A 19,720-nucleotide genomic window follows, 5' to 3' on the forward strand; every position below is an offset into this window, starting at 1 on the left:
GGGATTTTCCCATCTCTCCGCAGTGAACAGGAGATTTGGCTGGCCGCCAAATTCTCCTGCCTCACTAAAATGGGAGGATGGCATGAATGGCCAGTAAGATCGCACCCGATGTGTTGGCATCAGGAAGTCTTTCAACTGCTCTTCTTTTTATGTAGGTCACAAAGATAAGGAGCGGTGAGGCCATGGAGGGATTTGAAAACCAAGTTTAGAATTTCAAAGTTGAGGCATTCCTGGAGTGGGAGCCAATCTTGTTCAATGAGCATGGGATAATGGGAGAATGGAAACTGGTGAGAGTATGGATGTGTCTAGCAGAGATTTAGTTGAGCACCAATTTATGGAGGCTGCAAGGTGGGAGTCTGGCCAGGAAAGTATTTGAATATGTTAAGTTGCAACAGCATTACCCAAGCTTGCTAAAAGGTCCAGAAGTATTTGTGAATTTCCATTAAACAAAAAGCATAACTTGATACACTGCAGAGTATTGTCATTGGCACTAGCCTTTCAATAAACTTTGATTTGGGTTTATTTCCCTGTGGCAACCAGATCACATAAGCCTGTTGCCAGACTAAAGTTTAGCATGGTCACCATCCCCTATACAGGGCATTTGGCTTCAAGTTAAATTAACGGTGACATTTTAAAATATAACCTTCTTCTAAAGTTCAACATTCACGTCACAGTTAACCTGCCATTAAGAAGTTGTATTCTTAAAGAAGATTTTGACTTAAGTTTTTTAATAAAAATTGGACTATGAACTATATTTCAAAAAGCTAACAACTGCTAGCAATAAATTGTTTCATGCGTGCAGTTTTTAACCCTTAATGGGTTTGCAAATTAACCATTAATGTTTATTTGAATATAGTAAAAAAAGGCAATTTTATGAGTTACATTTTTCTTGCCTAAATTCATTCACAAAGCAATAAACAAAATAGAATACCTACTGGTTAGAACTTCAGTCAGAACTTAAACTATCTAATCTCATTTTCACTTTCAGAAATGTAACTCCTGTTGGATGAAACTTAATTTAATTTCCAGTCAGCCTTCTTCCTGAAACAACAATTAGCCTTACTTGACAAAAATGCATCAATTTGAAAAGGTTACATGTATTGTTTACATTTTACAGTCAGCTGAAAATGAGCCACTGAGGTCCATACAGACGAAAACCACTTTAGCTGTTTTGTCTGAAGCTTTCTAATTTTACAACACCATAGTTTAAAATTGCCTTGCCCAGTAGGCGGTGAACAGATTGATAACTGCATGGTGCCTTTGCTAGCTGGAAATTGAAATGATAGAATACGTGTTTCAGGTAGATATAAATAACATTGAACATCCACTGGGTAAAATAATCAATGTACAAAATATAGTGAGTTGTTTTTAAGATTAATTTATATAAGTGTTGTGGATTGTTCTAATAAATATAGGTCAAATATGGGTAATGGTGATAGTTTAATTTATCAACATTATTGACATTATTCAAGATTTATTAAGGTATGCCCTGGTAAAATTATGGAAGAATTCGGTGTTCAGTAATAAGTGACTACGGATATCAAAGGTATAATAATGGTTTCATGATTTTACTACAGTTCTGTGGAACCAAACAGTAAATTGTTTTACACAGAAGGCATTATATGTTCATCCAATGGATGAGTATGTTATTTAATAATGCTCAAAAACAGAAAACTTGGCTGTTAAAACCCAAAGAAAAATATGAGTTGGAAATTCTTTTGTCTGTTTCCTTGCTCTTCATTCAGACCCTCTGTCACAAAGCAATGTTTTATCATTCTGCTTCAAATATTCTATCTGAATTATAGTACCATATAGCCATGGATCTGATTATAATATGCCAACCTTTACTAATTTTTGTAAGAGTAACTTGTAAATGGAAAGCACCTGTGTATAATAAAACCTGCTGTTCTGTGACATTCATGGTTTAGATTTGTTTCGTGTAGCGCAAAAAACTGCACTCAATATTTTGGAAGGGCAATAGGAATAAACGTGATAACATTAGGGATTTTACACTGTCTTAGGAATCTTGCCTAAAAATGTCATATTGTTATCTGTATCCATAATAATAACATATTATTTAATTAACCAAGCATTGTATTTAAATATTGACTAACAAAAAATGATCATTTTCTCCTTACTGTTTTGGTGCTATCTCCCATTTCGTCAGTGAAACCCTTTGTTGTGTCCTCTCTGAAATAACCATCAGCATTTTTGGAATTGTTATGACTATATGTGAAGGAAATAGCATAGGTACCTACCATTACAGAATTAGTTGTATGGTAGTACAGAACTTGGATATTGCAGAAAAAAAGAGACATGCTATCAAAGCTTTTCATCTTGTGCTCATCAGGATAGTTACACAAGATAAATCAACAGTAAAGGGAGCAACAATTTATACTACATTGTTTTATACTCTTGTCATGCAGTATAAATTGTTGTTTCCTTTACTGCTGGTTTATCTTGTGTAGCTGTCCAGATGAATGCAACGCAAATACTGGGATTTTACCGCCTTGCCCGCCCGACGTTCGTAAGATCCCACCCAAAGCCAATGGAGAATGCCGTTCTGCGAGCTGGGCGGGTGTGCAGTAAAATTCCGGCAAAAAAGCTTCCATAGCATGTCTCTTTTCTCAGCAGCACTCATTACAGAATTACAGCACGCAAATAGTAGCCTCCAAACAGTATCTTTTCAATATTAAAATGAGTGACATCCTCATCTCTTCTGAACCTATTCAAAATTAAGTTCTTTCTATTGCTAAAAGTAACTAAAACTAATGATATGTGGAAAAAATTAGGTGGTTATCACATGACTTAGAACAATTATTTTTACCAATTATGCTAATATTCAGAAGAAAAAAAAATCTGCTGATAACGTCCTTGGTTTCATGGCTGGAAAAAGAGAAACAAACCTTCAGCATGGGGGAATTTACAATATTTCTGCCGTGTTTGGATCTGTTGCATAGGAAAATAATATTGAAGAATACCACTTTGATTGCAAGACTTTTATGTTACAGTTTATAAGAATCGAAAATGTGGCTTTAATTTTGTACAAAATAATCATGATTTTGCCTAATTGATTTTTCTGTTCTTTAGCTTACTGAAGGTTCTGACCGACTCCTGATGACAACAATTGCAATGCCAGTATTTAGTAAGAAGAATGAGACAGTGAGTATGGCTACCTTGTGATTGACAGTAACGCAGAAAACATTTTTTGGGAAGGAAGGCACAAAGGTCAAATGCAATCTTTTTGATTTTGCAATAATGTGGGGAGACACAGGAAAAAGGTCACACTGCTTTCATGTACAGGCTGGTATCAGCTTAGAAAGGCATTGTAGGAGACCATAGAAACAGGCAACCTATTTCCCAGCCTGTAACTGCCTTGTGGCTTGTTGAGGTGAGAGGAATGAAATGAGGCTGGACAGCAGGATGTGAGAGCTGAAGCCCAGAGAAATTAATCAGGTGAGCAGGTAGGAGAATGGTTGGTGACTTTTATGTTCTTTTCTCAATAATGGGGCAGCAGTTTAAGTTGGTGTTGGGGAGACATAAATATTGCATTAAATTTGTAGCTTAACTAGTTGGAGCACTTGACCACTACAGGAAATCATTGAGTGATACTTCTAAACCTAATTTCTTAAATAAACCTAATATCTTAAATGATGACAAGGCAGGTAGATGATGTGCAGCAGCTGAAGCATGTGGGAGCTTGAGGACAGCTGTGTGATCCATAGCTATAATAGTAAGTATCTACGGCTCAAGGAACTTAGGCTCAGATTGGGCTCAGCTACGATACACTAGGAAGTGGAGGAAATTACCTTGACATTTTGTTCCAAGAGCAGTCACATCACTTAGACAAGGTACTTTGAATTTGGTTTGTGGTCAGGTATGAGAGAGTGTGACTGTGAGTGAGGAAGGTATGGGAATTCAGGAGTAGCACTGGTGGGGTCTCTCAGGCCTTGCAATTGTCCACCAGTTTCATGGTTCTTGCAGCTTGCGTAAACCAGAACAGGGACTGCAGAGTGGATGAGCAAATTGACCATGGTACATGATACAGGGAGATGTTCAAGTAGAGAAATTAAAAGGAGCGTCGTATTAATAGGGAACACTATAATTAGGCAGATAGAAAGGGTTTTCTGTGGTCAAGAGGGGACACATGATAGCTGCACTGCTTGCCCAGTACCAGAATAGAGGACATCTCCTCAAGGCTGGAGAGGAAGACCATAAGATAGAAAAGCAGGATAAGCTTTTCACCATTAAGTCTGCTCCACCATTCAGTGAAATCATGACTAATCTGGTAATCCTCAACTCTACTTTCCCACTTCATCCCCGTAATTCTTGATTCTCCTCCTAATTAAGAAAATTATTTATCTCAGCATTGAACATATAGGAGTGGGCATCGATCTCACTGCGTCTTACATGCGAAGTGAGCTCTTCATTGTTTGAGCCAATTCCCCAATCTATAGGTACCAGTAACATAGGTAGGACTAAGGAACAGGTTCTGCTCAGGAAGTGTGAGAGGCTAAATTTAAAAAACACAGAACCACAATCTCTGTGTTACTCCCAGAGCCATGAGCAAATTGGCACTGGGTAAATAAGATCAGGGAGTCGAATGTATGGCTCAAAGATCGGTGTGGGATAAATGGGTTTTGATTCCTGGGGCACTGGCAGCAGTACTGACAAAAGGAACTGTATCGTTAAGGTGGCCTTTACCTGAACTATGTTGAGACCAGAGTACTGGCGATTCATATAATTAGGGCTGTAGAGAGGGCTTGAAACTAAATTGTTGCTAGTGAAGAGAATTCACTTGGGGAAGATACAAACACCAGCAAATAAGGTCAGAGTATGAAAAATAGTTAGAAGACAGAATTAAAGGCTCTTTTTCTGAATACTCCACATATTCATAACAAGATGGATGAATTGATTGCATAAATAGAAATAAATGAGTATGAAATGATAACTATTACAGTGACTTGGTTGCAAGGTGACCAAGATTGAGACCTGAATAATCTGAGATCCTCATGGTGTCCTAGGCCCAACCATCTTCAGCTGCTTCATCAATGACTTTCCTTCATCATGAGGTCAGAAGTGGGGATATGTTTTGATGATTGCACAATGTTTAGCACCATTCACGACTCTTCAGCTACTGAAGCAGTCCATATCCAAATGCAACAACTCACTTTCTGACTCCACAAAGCCCCTCCACCATCTACAAGGCACAAGTCAAGAGCGTGATAAAATAGTCCCCACTTGTCTAGATGAGTGCAGCTCCAACGAGCTCCACACCATCCAGGACAAAGTAGCCTGCTTGTTTGGCATCCCACCTGCAAACGTTCACTGTCCCCACTGCTGATGAACAATGACAGCACTGAGTACCCATCTACTGGATGCACTGCAGGAATTCACCAGGCTCCTTAAATAGCACCTTCCAAACGCGCGACCATTACCATCTAGAAGGACAAGGACAGCACAACACAGGAGCACCACTATCTGGAAGTTCCCCTCCAAGCCATTCACCATCCTGACATGAAATTATATTGCTGCTCCTTCACTGTTGCTCGATCCAAATCCTAGAATTCCCTCCCGAAAACACTGTGGCTATACCTACATCGTACGGACTGCAGCAGTTCAAGAAGGCAGCTCACCATCACCTTCTCAAGGGCAATTAGGAATGAGCAATAAATGCTGGCCTAGCCATTGATGCCCACATCCCATGAATGAATAAGAAAAAATCAAGATAATTTATTACGTCTAAACAACAAGAGGAAAGGGAAAAGGAGTGAGTAACCTGTTTCAAAATAAGGGGAATCCCATTTAAAATGGGAATGAGAAAGAATTTCTTCTCTCAGAGAGTTATTAGTCTTTGGAATTAGGTTCTCCAGAGACTAGTGGGGGATTGAGTTGAACAGATTTTTAATTGATGAAAAGTTTATGAGGGGCAGGCCGGGAAGCGAAATTAAGGCTACATTCAAATCAGCCATGACCTTATTGAAAGGTGCAACAGATTTGATGGGCCAAACTGTCCACTCCTACCTCAATTTCTAATGTTCTTATTACTGGAGTTATAAGGTTATAAAAGCATAAAGAAGATATTAATTTTTGGTCATTGTTGAATGATGAAATTGTTGGGAAATAATTGGATTGATTGTTTTTATATCTTGATAGCGCACACAAGGTATTCTTCTGGGTGTGGTCGGCACAGATATTCCAGTCAAAGAGCTTATGAAGGTTATTCCAAAGTATAAGGTAAGTCCTTCCAGAACTTCTTTGATAATTTTGCAAATAGTAGCTCTGCTCACAGATATTATAAATACATTGAGCTAGAATTTTCATAGGAGTTCCCTGATCTCATATTTTTGGTAGAAACCCAGAAGACATGGTGTAATTGGCCATTTACAATGTTTCCCTGAGATTTCTGATGATTGCCTACCAAAGACAAACAGATAGTTGGAAGAAGCATAAGAGAAATTCCAGTCGATTTTATTATGAAGTATTCTAGCCATGTCACCCTGGAGAGATGATAAATAAACATTAATGTTAAAAATCAATGTGAGGAGTTTACAAATCTACTGGAGATAAGTAGCATTGAAGGAGATCTTGATCAGCTGGCAGATGTGAGTGAATGATAGCTGCACTATAATTTAGGTAAATGTAAGGTAATGCATATTGGTTTAATGGCAGGGGTGCTTGCAGGAGAAGGCGAGGATCTCATCAATTTATCCCATTACATATTGAGATGCCATTTGGATTTTAGCTTGGTGCTGATCAGGGAAGCCACCATGGACTGGTCAAGGGAAGGCAAGTCAGTAGCTGTCAGAAGCACCTGCAGAGGAAAACCCAAAATCTTTCCTTTGTAGGTTCAGCCATCCTCCTTTAAACCCCACAAGGGAAGTCATTTTCACTCCAGCCTTGGAGTTCAGTTCTGCAAGGTTCTTGCCAGTGAGCCTTAATTTGGGAATGACTTGCCTGAGCTTCTACTCCCTCCTGGCAGCCAGATGTAATTTTCCCTCCATTGTGTGTGGGCAGCTGACTGCCAGGGTGCAGAGGAGATTAAAGAGTTTGAATATCCAAGACCTGAAATCCGACCCTCTGAGCATACTAAATCTGCTGGAGTTAAATTCAACATAAGGATCAATTTTTGTTTGTTCTCTTAGTGACTACCCTAGTCATAGTTAAAATTTGAAGTTTTAGATGATGCTGTCTTGGTCTGACCTTACACATTAAAATGATTCGGCTGCAGAATTCTTCATCGATTGCACAGGCAAATCTGGAATCTCCCACTGAAATTACATATTTTAAAACATAAAGTTCCAAACACCCTGAAAAGGTTTTGTTATACAATAGGGTCAAGAGTGCTTTCTTTACCAGTCCTTTAAAAACAGAATTGGACTATGAATTTCACAAAAATATGCTCACTCAGGCTACAATCCATGCAATGCTGTTTGATTGTGGAATAAGCACTTGGAGAGTATATTATTATACTTGTTATATCTTCACAAAAACTAAACCCAATATCCCTGTGTGTCATAAAAATAGAACTTTAGACAGTCTCTCCTACCAAATATGGCATAAAAAGAATCTCAGGCTATGAAATAAACAATGTTTGAATATGTTAGTCCAACGACTGATTGAAGACAGTTTTACTATTTATATGTTGGATTTCACAAATTATGGAACTCTATGTGTAATAAAATTGTTGAGTAATTTATAAAGAAATGCACTATTTATTTGTGCATGACATTTAGGTTGGACATAAGAACATAAGAACATAAGAAATAGGAGCAGGAGTAGGCCATCTAGCCCTTCGAGCCTGCCCCGCCATTCAATAAGATCATGGCTGATCTGTCGTGGCTCAGTTCCACTTTCCCGCCCTCTCCCCATAACCCTTAATCCCCTCTTTTATCAAGAACCCATCAACCCGCTTCTTAAAAATATTTAGCGAGGCAGCCTCCACCACTTCAACGGGCAGAGAATTCCAGAGATTCACCACCCTTTGAGTGAAGAAGTTCTACCACCTCGCCTGCCACGGAATCGGAGCGGGCGGGGGTCCAACAGAAATCTTTGTTGACCTTGGGTGGGAATTTCCAGTCTCGCCTCATCAAGCTGTAAAATCCCACCCATAGTAATCACTAGGACACTGAGAATTCCTGCAGATGTTTACTTTGGACAGAATTTTATCCTGTGTCAGTGGAGGTATTTCATTCAAAACCTAACAGAATTCAAAATATTTTGGCTAGAATGTTCCGTTTTGGCCATACATGCTGGTGGGACCTTCCATTCCCATCGTTGGTGCACCCCCAGTGAGGGATGCGTTCGGTGGACGTCCCCATTGACAACAGCGGGACCAGAAGATCCAGCCACCAGCCACCAGCAGACTGCCTCCATTGAGACATGTGACGGGTTGGGCAGTAAATCCCATTCTTTAACTTTCATCAGCTGAATTAATGACATTGCATCATGTTTAAAATTTTTTACAATATAGAAAAATATATTTTAATTCATTTTTGTTTGATTAACATCATATTTACGTCTGAATAAAAAAGAAAAAAAAGGCAAAATGATGGTTTGATAATATGATGGTAATTCATCACTCACCTGATGAAGGAACAGTGATCCAAAAGCTTGTGATTCCAAATAAACCTGTTGGACTTTAACCTGGTGCTGTGAGACTTCGTACAGTTTGATAATGGCACAAATAAAATAGTTTTGGGAACATTTCAGGGGATTGCTCTTCTGTGGGAAGAAATATATAAGTGTGTATAAATGTTACTAAGCCAGCTATTTTTCACTGGGTACCTCTCTTGCTCTATAACAACACAGCATCCCAGATTGTACATTAATTTTCCTTTGTCTGTAGTTCTAACACATTAGGCTCTCTGTTCCTGATGAATCAAGTTGGTGTAACTTACACTTGAGCTGGCGTTTTTGAACTCGGATGAATTCTGTCCCATTTTTGTATCACTTGAATCATAGACTCCTCTAGTCACTGCATTCATTATTGTATCCAGACTTTGAATTTGAAACAAATAAAGCTCAGATACCTTTGAAGCATTTGATCCAATGTGATAATTACTGATGTCTTGGGATTTCCCAGCAGCTTGCTCTTTTATGTCTCAATCACAGAATTTAAGTCTTTCAAGTTTCGGAAAAGTTCTTGGTACTGTCTGAAAGTTTAATTCAGGAGTTTTTATTTTGTATGTACATACATGGTAGGGCAGGTGAAATGTATTATCAAAGCAGGCCATCCAGCTAAACATGGAACAGTGCTATCAAGGATGCAGCCTCAGCAACAGACCCGTAGATTGAAAATAGGATTGAAGGTTACAGCACAAGATAATTATTACTTTTTCACATAGACCAGGAGATTACTCATACATAGGAACATACATTGAAAATAGAAGCAGGAGGAGGCCATTCAACCCTTCACTCCTGCTCTGCCATTCATTATGATCATGGCTGATCAAGAAATTCAATATCCTGCTCCTGCCTTCACCTCATACCCGTTGATCCCTTTAGCCCCAAGAACTATAGCTAATTCCTTCATGAAAACACACAGGGCAAAATTCACCCCCAAAAAATTCAAAGTATTGAATTCACGTGAAAACTGGAGTAATTCACACTATTTATTTTTCAGTGAGAGTTTAGAGAAGAATCTTCCACACTCTGCACTGCAGAGGCCGCAGCGTGAATAACATTAGAAATCAGTGAGCAGGGCCTTTCCTGCTGACGAGGCTGAGCGGCCCACTGCCCACGTGCTGATCTGTCAGTGCCGAGATTGGCACATGCACAGTGGCCCCACACTGATGGCCTCCTGATTGCTGGCCAGCCCCGTGACCCCCCCCATTGCCGGCCCTCCACTGCCCCCTATCCCATGACTTGATTGCTGGCCTCTGCCCATTCCCAGGCCTAGTCCTGATCCCGTCTCCCCCTCAGCCCGGCACAAACTCCAGGCCCCCCACCCCACTGATTTTCTGATTTCCTCCCCCCACTGATAATAACTCCCCCAAAGTTCTGTTGCCTCTCCTCCTCCCACCCGCCCCCTGCAGTGCCGACTCTGCCAACAGGCTGCCCAGACCGATCGCTGGTCTCCCTGCTTCCCCCACCAGTCCCAATGTAGAGTGACAGCGGGACCCTCCCACTCCCACCAATCGTCCCAGGCCCTGCTCCCTTGACACTGCCCCCTGCTCAATGGACAGTGCCAATGCACCCCCTGGGCATTGGTACTTTGCTTCTTGAGCAATGCCAAGGGGCACAGGCTGGCACTGTCAGGGTGCCAATGCCCAGAGAACACCACCCCCCCCCCCCCACCCAAGCCTCTGGAGGGTCCCGATTGCCCCTCCTAACTTGCCAAAAGTGGGGAGCCACTCTAAACATCACTGGGGTGAAACACTAGCGGGCCTTGGACTGTATTTCAATGACCATTTAAACGATCTTGGCACCTCCTCGCCAATTTCCGACATTGAGCTGACACCACGGGAAATCTGGCACTGGGAGATACAAGCGGAGCACAAAAGCTTGCGCAAGCATTGCGAATTTGCCAACACGAAAATCTCCTGGCCCGTTGCACTAAAAAATTAGCACCGCTGCACTTGGATTGCACCAATGAAGCCACAGTGGTTCTGAGAAATTTCTCAGCCATTATCAGTTTTCCCCTCATCAATATGAGAGGCAGTGTAGTTTGAACAAACTGGTAATTTGTGGCAGTTGAGTACTTTTAACCAAATGATTAACCCATATTATCAATGCTGTATTTTAATAAATTTTTAACATCACTGTAGATGCTGAAATTTTCATCTGATGAATCTTCTTTTTGTTGAAATTGTTGAAAATGCAGATTTGTTATGGAATGACTGGAATCAGTGATTCCAGTAATGTATGTGCAACAGTTGTGTTGATAAGATATAAGAATGTCAATTTTTAAACATTACTGTACAGGATATTTTATTTCTTCCTTAAAGATAGTAAATTCTGACAGAAGCTTGTTTTACATGTTTTTGTTTATAGCTAGGCATTCACGGATACGCTTTTGCAATTACAAATAATGGCTACGTCCTGACGCATCCAGAACTGAGACCACTGGTAAGAAACATTTCTGGTGATCTGCTATGAACTGGTATAGTGTGAGTCAATTGTTTGGGTAGTTAGCCGTGTATTTCATGGTGTGGGAGCAGGAGGAGAAGCCATTGTTAGAGATGCTTTCGTTACACGTGAATAGATCAGAGTCCGAGACAACAGAAAACACTGGAGGAGAGTGCTGTAGTCAATCATATCAAAGGCTGCAGACATTTGAACATGATGAGGAGTCATAATACACTAGGGGGACAGTCAAAGAGAATGTTGATTGCGACTTTGGTAAGGCCGTTTTGGTGCTGCGGGAGAGACAAAAACCTCACTGGAGAGATCCAAACAAATTCAAACCAGTCCAATCAAATTGAAGTGGCTTTCTGGAAGGGTCACCCATCATTTAACTTTAGTGTATTTGGCAGTCATGTTGCTGCTGAATTATACTACCACGTTCACATCTACATGCACTGAGAACTGTCTTCTTTTAATGTGAAACTGTACCCTTAATTGTCTTTCTCTTTATAATTTTTACATTGGTGATTACTTCCATATTACTTGCTTAAATAGAATCTGAATTGATTTTCCTGGCATATATCAGCATAAATGTGCGCATAATCTTACCTTTAGTTGCATATTAGTTTCCCCAGTATACTCTAATCAATGTAAGCTTCAGATTTACCGTGAGGTGTAATTTTTAAGAAAAACTTAAAAATGACTAATTGAATTTTACTGTGCTAATTGTGGTAGAGAAGTGTCATTCCAGCATTGATAGGGTTGCTTGAAAACATACGCTGTAACATTCCTCTTCCATTGCAGCATTCATTTGTTTGCTAAAGTTCTAATAGTTATTTTCTCCATTGTTAACTGGAAGTTTATTTCACGTGTTGATTACTCACTGTGTAGTGAACTCCATTACTCGCCTTAAGTTGAGTGAATTAGTCACAGTTTGGGAACAACAGTTACTGGTGGGCCTTGGGACTTCTGTGCATGCATTGGCGCAGTTTGTCCATTTTTCATATCTTTAGGCCAGAAACCGGCCATGCGCACATGCGCAGAACAAAAGGAAGCGAAGAAGTGAAACAGCACAAAACTGCCAATCAGATGATCCAAACAGGAGTGTCATTCTAGAGAGTGTGTCCCAAGGAACAGGACATGAGGAGGGGGACAGAAGAAGGTGCCAAACCAAGAAGAAGGTCCCAAACCAGAGACTGGGCAGTAAGAGGTCTCAGAAGAAAGTCACAGGTAAGAGACAAGGACAAAGATCAAAAACAGATTCTATTAAGTAAAGTTGAGAGATAGGAGCAGAAAAATAGGCTGAGTGAAAGAGAGAGCTGCGAGGAGCAGATTTGAAGTAAAGCAGGCTTGAGAAAAGCCCGAAAGATCCAAGGAGGCAACTAAAGGTTGGTGACTCCTTACTGCATGCCTTTGGAGCAAAGGTGTTCATGGCACAACCAAAGACCTGAAAGTGTGCCTGGAAGGTGAAGCTTAATTCCCTTCAGCGATCCAGTGGAAAGGAATCTTGGAAAGTGTGATTGAAGGTGGATCCTGGTTGAAGCTGTTCGAATGTTCGCAGCAGTTTGGGAGAATTCCAAGCTGAGCTCTTTGAACATGAAAATTGGAAACTCTTGTGAGAAAGAGCGTTGAGACCAATTGGCTCCCAGTGTGACAAACATCTGGGTGGGTTGTTGAAAAATCTATACAATCTGCTTTGGTCACATCTGTCATTTATTTTGGAGTGTGATGTGTCTGACCACAGTTAACCCAATAGTTCACATATCTTGTTTACTTACTCTGAATATGAGATAGATGTGCCAAGTTATTTTAACTTCCCTAATTTGTACGTGTCTGTAAAAATAAAGCTGGAGTGAAGGAAGAATGAATATTTGAATCGTTATCTTGTATCTGCATGATGTAATGTAGTTCACTTTTCTTATTGAAGGAGATTTTATTCTTTATGTTAAATGTTTATCAGCAGACTCCTGAGAACCTGTTCAGTAATTTTCCTCCATGATGTCTGAAAACACAAAGTTAGGATCTATCAAGCCAGGTTTCATTCTGGAATCTGACAGGATTAACATCAGCTGAAGTCATAACAATTGCATGAAGAAAGGCTTTCTGATATCAACCCTAAAATTACCTTTCGCTAGTTGATTGTGCAACGTTCCTCAAAGGTGTTCCATGTGCAGTTCTTCAAACACTAAACTAGCCTATACCTGCCTCAAGGAACTGCCACATTTCTGTGACCATCTCCCTGATAAGCATAGCTGCCTCAGATAGTGCTTGCCAAGATAGAAGTATTGGAAGAGCTGCCTGAAAGTGCTAGGTGAGTAAAGCTTCTTGTTGCGAGCTTCCCCCCACCCCACCTCTGAACAGCTTCTCATCTTTGATGCCTCTGCTCCATCCCTGTGATATGCTGCAGTCCAAGAGAAACTGCAACCGTGACTAGGAGCAAGTTTTCTCTTCCAAGGCCCTTCAAATTTTCCAAAGATGCAACACCATTCTCTTCTGACTGAAAGAAGCTGCGTCAATTCTTCCCAAAAGCACAGTGCTTCCATTGATTATGCAGCAAAAGGAAGTCAAAAGAAGTTGATCTAAGAGTTCTGTGGTTGTCTCTTTAAGTGACACTGCCAGAGAAAACAGCTGTATGTATACGCTATGTATGTTTAAAAGAAGGCACTGACTAACAGGACCTGTGAGATCCAAAATGGCAGATTGTGTGTCAAGTTAACATTTGACACTGACAAACATCACACTCTACCCACTCTGCATGCCCTCCGTATTGCCCTTCAGAAAATGATGATCAGTGCGAGGATACTGGAAGTCTTCGGGATAGACACCCTGTTGTTTTATCTCTTTCCTCATTCATGCAGAGCTGCAACAAGCAATGCTATGCAGTCAATTTTTGTGGTCTTTGTCCTTTGTGCTCCTGAAATCTGTGATATGTTTTGGGGAACGTAGTCACAACGCTCATTCTCAGCTTATCACTAGGCGTACACTGCCTGCATTTTTTCTTTATTTACAGTGCAGGCAAATTATATTAACCTTGAAATGAAAATCCAATTTTCATCTCTACCTATCGACAATGATGTGTTTAATGATAGGTGAAAGGAAGTACTGGCTTCAGTATTTCGATCTCATGTCACCGGCAACTTTAAAAATCTATTCACCAGGAGAGATTTATTTCACTTTGTTGTCAGTATGTCCACCTATCTCTCTATAAACATGAACCTGCCACCTCAATAACCTACAAACAAATCTAAGCTGAATTTATGGGGATTAGTTCAAAATTCTTTGCATTAAAAGCATTTTATAACTAGAGATTTGAATTTACAGTGAAATGAAAATGCTAGGCATACCATTGCCCAATCCTGCAAGAATCACATTTTATAGAAAAGTGCTGTAAAATATAAACATGAATGTTTTGTTACTGAAATCATTCTACATATTTTGATTTAGATCGTACTGTGTTAAATCAAAAAATTCTGTGCAAGATACATCCTCAGACCCACATGAAAATAAATCACATCCCCATTTTAAAAAGTCCAAATTCCCATTGCTGCCTGGTCGCTTTTAAAGCTGATTAGAATTTCCATTAACCTGCCAGCTTGCTTTATCAAGAATTGTGTCTTTCTATTGCTTTTCTCCTCTTCCTGCAAGAATTTCTGCGTGCCCACCTTTTTATTGCAATTAAGAGCGGACCATACATTGCCCCTTTGTCTATCCTTGTGACGGTACTTTGAAACCTTCCCCTCATCAAGTTCACCAATACGAGAGGGAGAATATTCCTCTTCCCCTAGAGGAAGCTTAGGCAGGATTTCATAGTATCATAAAATTATGGAATTATCACAGTACAGAAGGAGGCCATTCAGCCCAGTAAGCCTGTGCTGACCACAATCTCACCCAGGTCCTATTCCTGTAACCCCACCCATTTACCCTGCCAGTCCCCCTGACACTAGGAGGCAATTTAGCAAGGCCAGTCAAGCTAATTCGCATATCTTTGGACTGTGGGAGGAAACCGGAGCATCCGGAGGAAACTCACACAGGCACGGAGAGAAAGTGCAAACTCCACACAGACAGTGACCTGAGGTTGGAATTGGACCCGCATCCCTGGCGCTATGAGGCAGCAGTGCTAACCACTATGCCACCGATTTTACAGGGGTTTTTTCACTACCGATTTCTACCAGCAGCCCCAATCTCATTGTTACTGATAGTTTCTTGGGTCACGGGTTATTTCTATGAAGGGTGAGAACAGCCAAGATGGAGCCTGCCATTGTCAAGGGCGAATACATAGTACTACTCGCATTCTTCAGTCTAAATTCTTGAGGGAGAAAATTATTAAGGCCCTAGAGGTGATACTTAAGGGCTCTACTGAGTATGGATGAGTGCCAGAGGACTGGAGTGTGGGCAATGTATAATCATTTTTTTTAAAAAAGGGGCGCAGACCTAATCAGGCAAATTATAGACTAGTGAACTAACATCTGCGGTACAGAAAATGTTAGCATCTCTAATTAAGGATGAAATTACCACATAGCTTGCTTTGAGAAAATAGCTAAATAAAGTCAGCAGAGATTTCAAAAGGGACAATTTTACTTGGCAAGTCTCAGAATTATTTTTGGAGGTAACATACGGTTAGTAAGGAAAATGGAGAAAGCATGAATGGGCTTTAGAGAGATCTTCAAAAGGGTCCCAGATGGGAAAACACAAGGAAAGATCAAGGGATATGAAATCAGGAGCAGGATTGCAAACTGGATTAAAATATTTAGAATGAAGAGTAGGAGTTAAGGGCAGTTTTTTGGAAAATGGGTCACGATGTACCAAAAAATTCACTTCTGGAACCATTTCTATTAATTTTATAAATAGAGAGAGGCGGAGAGAAAGAAAGAGTGGTATTGAAGAGTTCAAATGACACAAGTTTCTTGTACCGAGTAGGTGGTTTTCTATGTTGTAACTTCTATGTAATTCTTTATATTTATTTTTGAAAGATCACATTAGCAGTTTGAAGCATATTTGTAGTTGAATAAATGCTCAGATTCGTATTCTAAGCGGGAGAATCAGGTCCTTGCATTCGCACCTGAATTTCACCATTAAAATTATTCTTTCTAAGTTTGTGGTGACTTTTATTTAATATTTATTTAAGAAAGTTAAATAATCAGTGAGGAGACGAGAAATAGTAAAATATGCAAAGGTGGCCTGAATTTTCCTCGAAGGTAGATTCCATGGGTGGAATTTCCTGGTTTTGAGGTGAAGTGCCCATGACAGTAGGAAAATAGGAGTGTTTCCTGCAGATGTTGGGAGCTCTGTCAGGTGGGATTCACTCAGGTCACCCTTCCCCCTCAGACTCCCCCACAGGTGCCCTTCTCCCTCAGAAACCCACTCAGGGCCCTCCCCTTTCAGAGTCCCACCTCAGCAGCCCCCATACCCCGCAGAGTCCCACCCAGGCTCCCTTTCCTCCTCAGACTCCTGATTCAAGCCACCCGCTCCCTTCAGACCCCACACTCACCCCCTCTCCCTTCAGAGCCCCCTCTCAACATCCCCCCTGCCCCTCTGATACCCCACAGGCCGTCTTCCCCCAGAGCCTCATGCAGCACCCCCCCCCCCCCCATACCCCTTAGAGCCTCACCCAGGCCCTCTTCCCCCCCTCAGAGCCCTGATTCAGGCCCCCTCCCCCTTGAGAACCCACTCAAGTCCCCCTCCCTTGCCCCTCAGATCTCCACAGGCCCTCTTCCCCTTCACTGACACCTTTGCCTGGTGCCTTGAGCCTCAAGAAGGGTCAAGAAGGTAGGTCCAGTGGCCATTTGCCCTTCTGCCACAGCCAGGCTGCAGAGGAATTCAGTGGGCTAGGCTGGGAACAAGGGTTAGACCTTGCCATCCTCCTTTTGGATGGGGGTCTCCCGGTTGTTTAAGCCCTGGCAAAGCTGAAGATAATTCCTGGCATGGTGATTTCAGGTGGCCCTGTGATCAACATTTACATTCTGGCCTGTCAGCTGTGAAAACTTTGAAGTAGCCTGGTCGCTTTAATCTCCATGCCGCCTTGTCACATGGCAGGCTTTTAAATCACTACAGCATTCTATTCTGCAGCAGCGATTTTCCTTTCTCCCTGTCAGAAACTTCCTAGCTTTCCTGAATAACCCCAGGAATTCATTGGGCTGGATTTTCAACTTCAAGTTGGGATGCAGGAATTGGGAAATTTCCTGGCTTGACAAGCCTGTCTCAGGATAAAGTTCCAGCAGAAATGAATTTTCCTTCCAAGTGCGGCGGGTGCTAACTGGAGTCTGACCCACAATCCAGGAAAGAGTTTGGAGCCAAGATGGGCTGTTTGAAAGCATATCTATGTGATCTGATACTACATTGTAGTTCCAAAATAGTAAGGATCTTTAGTCCTCTTCCCTCATACCCTATCACTTCCCACATATCCCCATATCCCAAACAGGCCAGCTCATGCCCCTACCCACCCCCTATGGCCCCTCACGCTCTCAATGCCAAGCTGTGCCTGCCACCTTTGGACTCTAATGTCCTCCATATCAAACTATACCCTTTCACCCATCTGCCATGACACCCATGCCCTTGCTGTCAACCTCTGGCACTTCCATACCCATTCACCCACTATACACTCTGCACAGAACCAATGAACCTAATAGTGACAATAGGATGTATCGAAAAAGAAACAATAATTCATTCATTTGTTCATTCATTCATAATTTTCCACCTAAAAAAACTCATTTTTCTACAGACAGATAATGTGTCAGTCATCAATACATTTCGAAGTATCAATTGCAGAAACCACAAGCACTTGAAACCTCTTTGCCCTGTGTAAATAAACATTGTGCTATTGAGAGAATAGGTCAGAGGCTGTCAATCAAGCAATGTCTTCTATGGCTGTTTCAACACATTAATGTTTATCTGGGCCAGCCATAACCATTATTAATTTTTGGTTTACATGGAGTGTTCAGGGGAGAGTAGATTAAGAAAAGAGTTGATAGTGCGACAGTCAGTTACTTTCAACCTCCAGAATATAGCACGTAACTAGTATGTAGAGTGGAATGAAGTCCTGCATTTATATTAATTGTTGTGACCAAGTCAGATCTGGTAACAGATAGATAAGTAACCACACTTATCACTTCACACTCTGTTTTCTTTAAATGGAAGACCTACAAAAAGGATCAATTAGGAAAAAAAGGTGTTAAGGTTTGTGTGGGAAGAAGGGCATCAAAGGCAGACATGAGAGAATTGTTAAGCAGACTGATGATTGCCAAAGTGTTGGGGATGAGCAGAGAGTGAAAGGCTAAATATTGACATTCAAAAAATGCAGGAAATGATTTGGCCTTTCTCACAAGAAACACAGAAGCAAGTGGGGTTGGAAGTGCTGTGGGGACTCGGGAGGCTGAAGATGCAAGGAAGTGATATGAGATTGCTTGTGATATTAATGCATGACTGTAGAGAAGCCATGGGAAATGACCAAGTCAAGGGAGCTGCCAGGAGTACGAATTGGATGATCTAATTTTCTAAGAACAACAGCCAGGCATTCATTTGTTACATGTTCACAGGAAAACTGTTTGGCAGAGGAATTAGTCCCTTTTAAAATGATCCCATTGTCTACGATGTACAGCCATGCATTCCTTTGCTACATGTTCATTTCTAAATTGTACAGGAAGACAGTTTGGCAGAGGATTGAGTCCCCTGGAAATGGAATGAGTAAGAGCCCAGCTTCTCTTTCATTGTGAAATTGTCAGAATACATTCACTAGAGCATTTGAAAATAATTACTAATTTTATGATCATAAATTTGAAGAAGCAATGATTTTTGTTGTTTGGGCTCAGCTTTCCTGGAACGTCCTTGTATGGAATCAGTCATCCATATGCAACCAATCTCTTTCCTCCAGGAAGCCTGCCTGGAATGTGAGATAACCTATTTCTAACCTTGCAATATAAAGAAGCTTATGTAACTCAACTGCAAAATATTAAAACGATTTAAAAATGGAGAAAAATAACACTTCCATTTCAATAAGTAGGTGGTTTAGCATTTAAATGAAGAAATTAAAAATCTTGTGCTGGTTATATTTGCACCCATATGTTGTTTTATTGCCTCTAGGACTAATTTAAAAATGCTTTAATGAGTAATACTTGCATTCTAATTCCATTCTAATTGAATAAACAAAGTATAAATACAGAGATCTCAGTAATTAATTTCCAAATTATTGTTAATAGCTATCACCTGCAATTTTTAAATTGTCAGAAAATTTAGTTTCAGTGCTAAGAAGTGCTATATTTTTAATAAATTTAAAATAGATCATTGATCCAAGCTGTTCCAATACAGCTACAACACTGGCATCTACCCGGCAATTAGGAAAACTGCTCAGGTATGTCCTGTCCACAAAAAGCAGGACAAATCCAACCTGGTCAATCAGTCTATTCTCAATCATCAGCAAAGTGATGGAAGGTATCATCAACAGTGCTATTAAATAGCACTTACTCAGCAATAACCTGCTCACTGATGCTCAATTTGGGTCCGCCAGGGCCATTCAGCTCCTGACTTCAGTACAGTTTTTATCCAAGCATGGATAAAAGAGCTGAACTCAGAAGTAAGGGTGCCTGCTCTTGATATCAAGGGAGCTTTTAAACGAATGCAGTATCAAGGAGCACGAGCAAAACTGGAGTCAATGGTAATC

The 19,720-nt window shown here is 40.8% G+C and overlaps 1 protein-coding gene across 2 annotated transcripts in view; it reads left to right on the forward strand.

Moving 5' to 3' along the window:
* cacna2d3a (calcium channel, voltage-dependent, alpha 2/delta subunit 3a) overlaps nucleotides 1-19,720 on the forward strand; it is a 776,701-nt gene that overhangs the window by 519,337 nt on the left and 237,644 nt on the right. For both annotated transcript variants that reach the window (XM_080182611.1, XM_080182617.1), the window contains 3 exons: nucleotides 3,091-3,162; nucleotides 6,157-6,237; nucleotides 10,996-11,070. In XM_080182611.1, the coding sequence (XP_080038737.1) occupies nucleotides 3,091-3,162; nucleotides 6,157-6,237; nucleotides 10,996-11,070 (228 nt within the window). The remainder of the gene's footprint in view (nucleotides 1-3,090; nucleotides 3,163-6,156; nucleotides 6,238-10,995; nucleotides 11,071-19,720) is intronic.

Source organism: Carcharhinus amblyrhynchos, chromosome 3 (genome assembly GCF_965287045.1).
Source record: "Carcharhinus amblyrhynchos chromosome 3, sCarAmb.v2.hapA, whole genome shotgun sequence".
In the NCBI taxonomy this organism is placed as follows: Eukaryota; Metazoa; Chordata; class Chondrichthyes; order Carcharhiniformes; family Carcharhinidae; genus Carcharhinus; species Carcharhinus amblyrhynchos.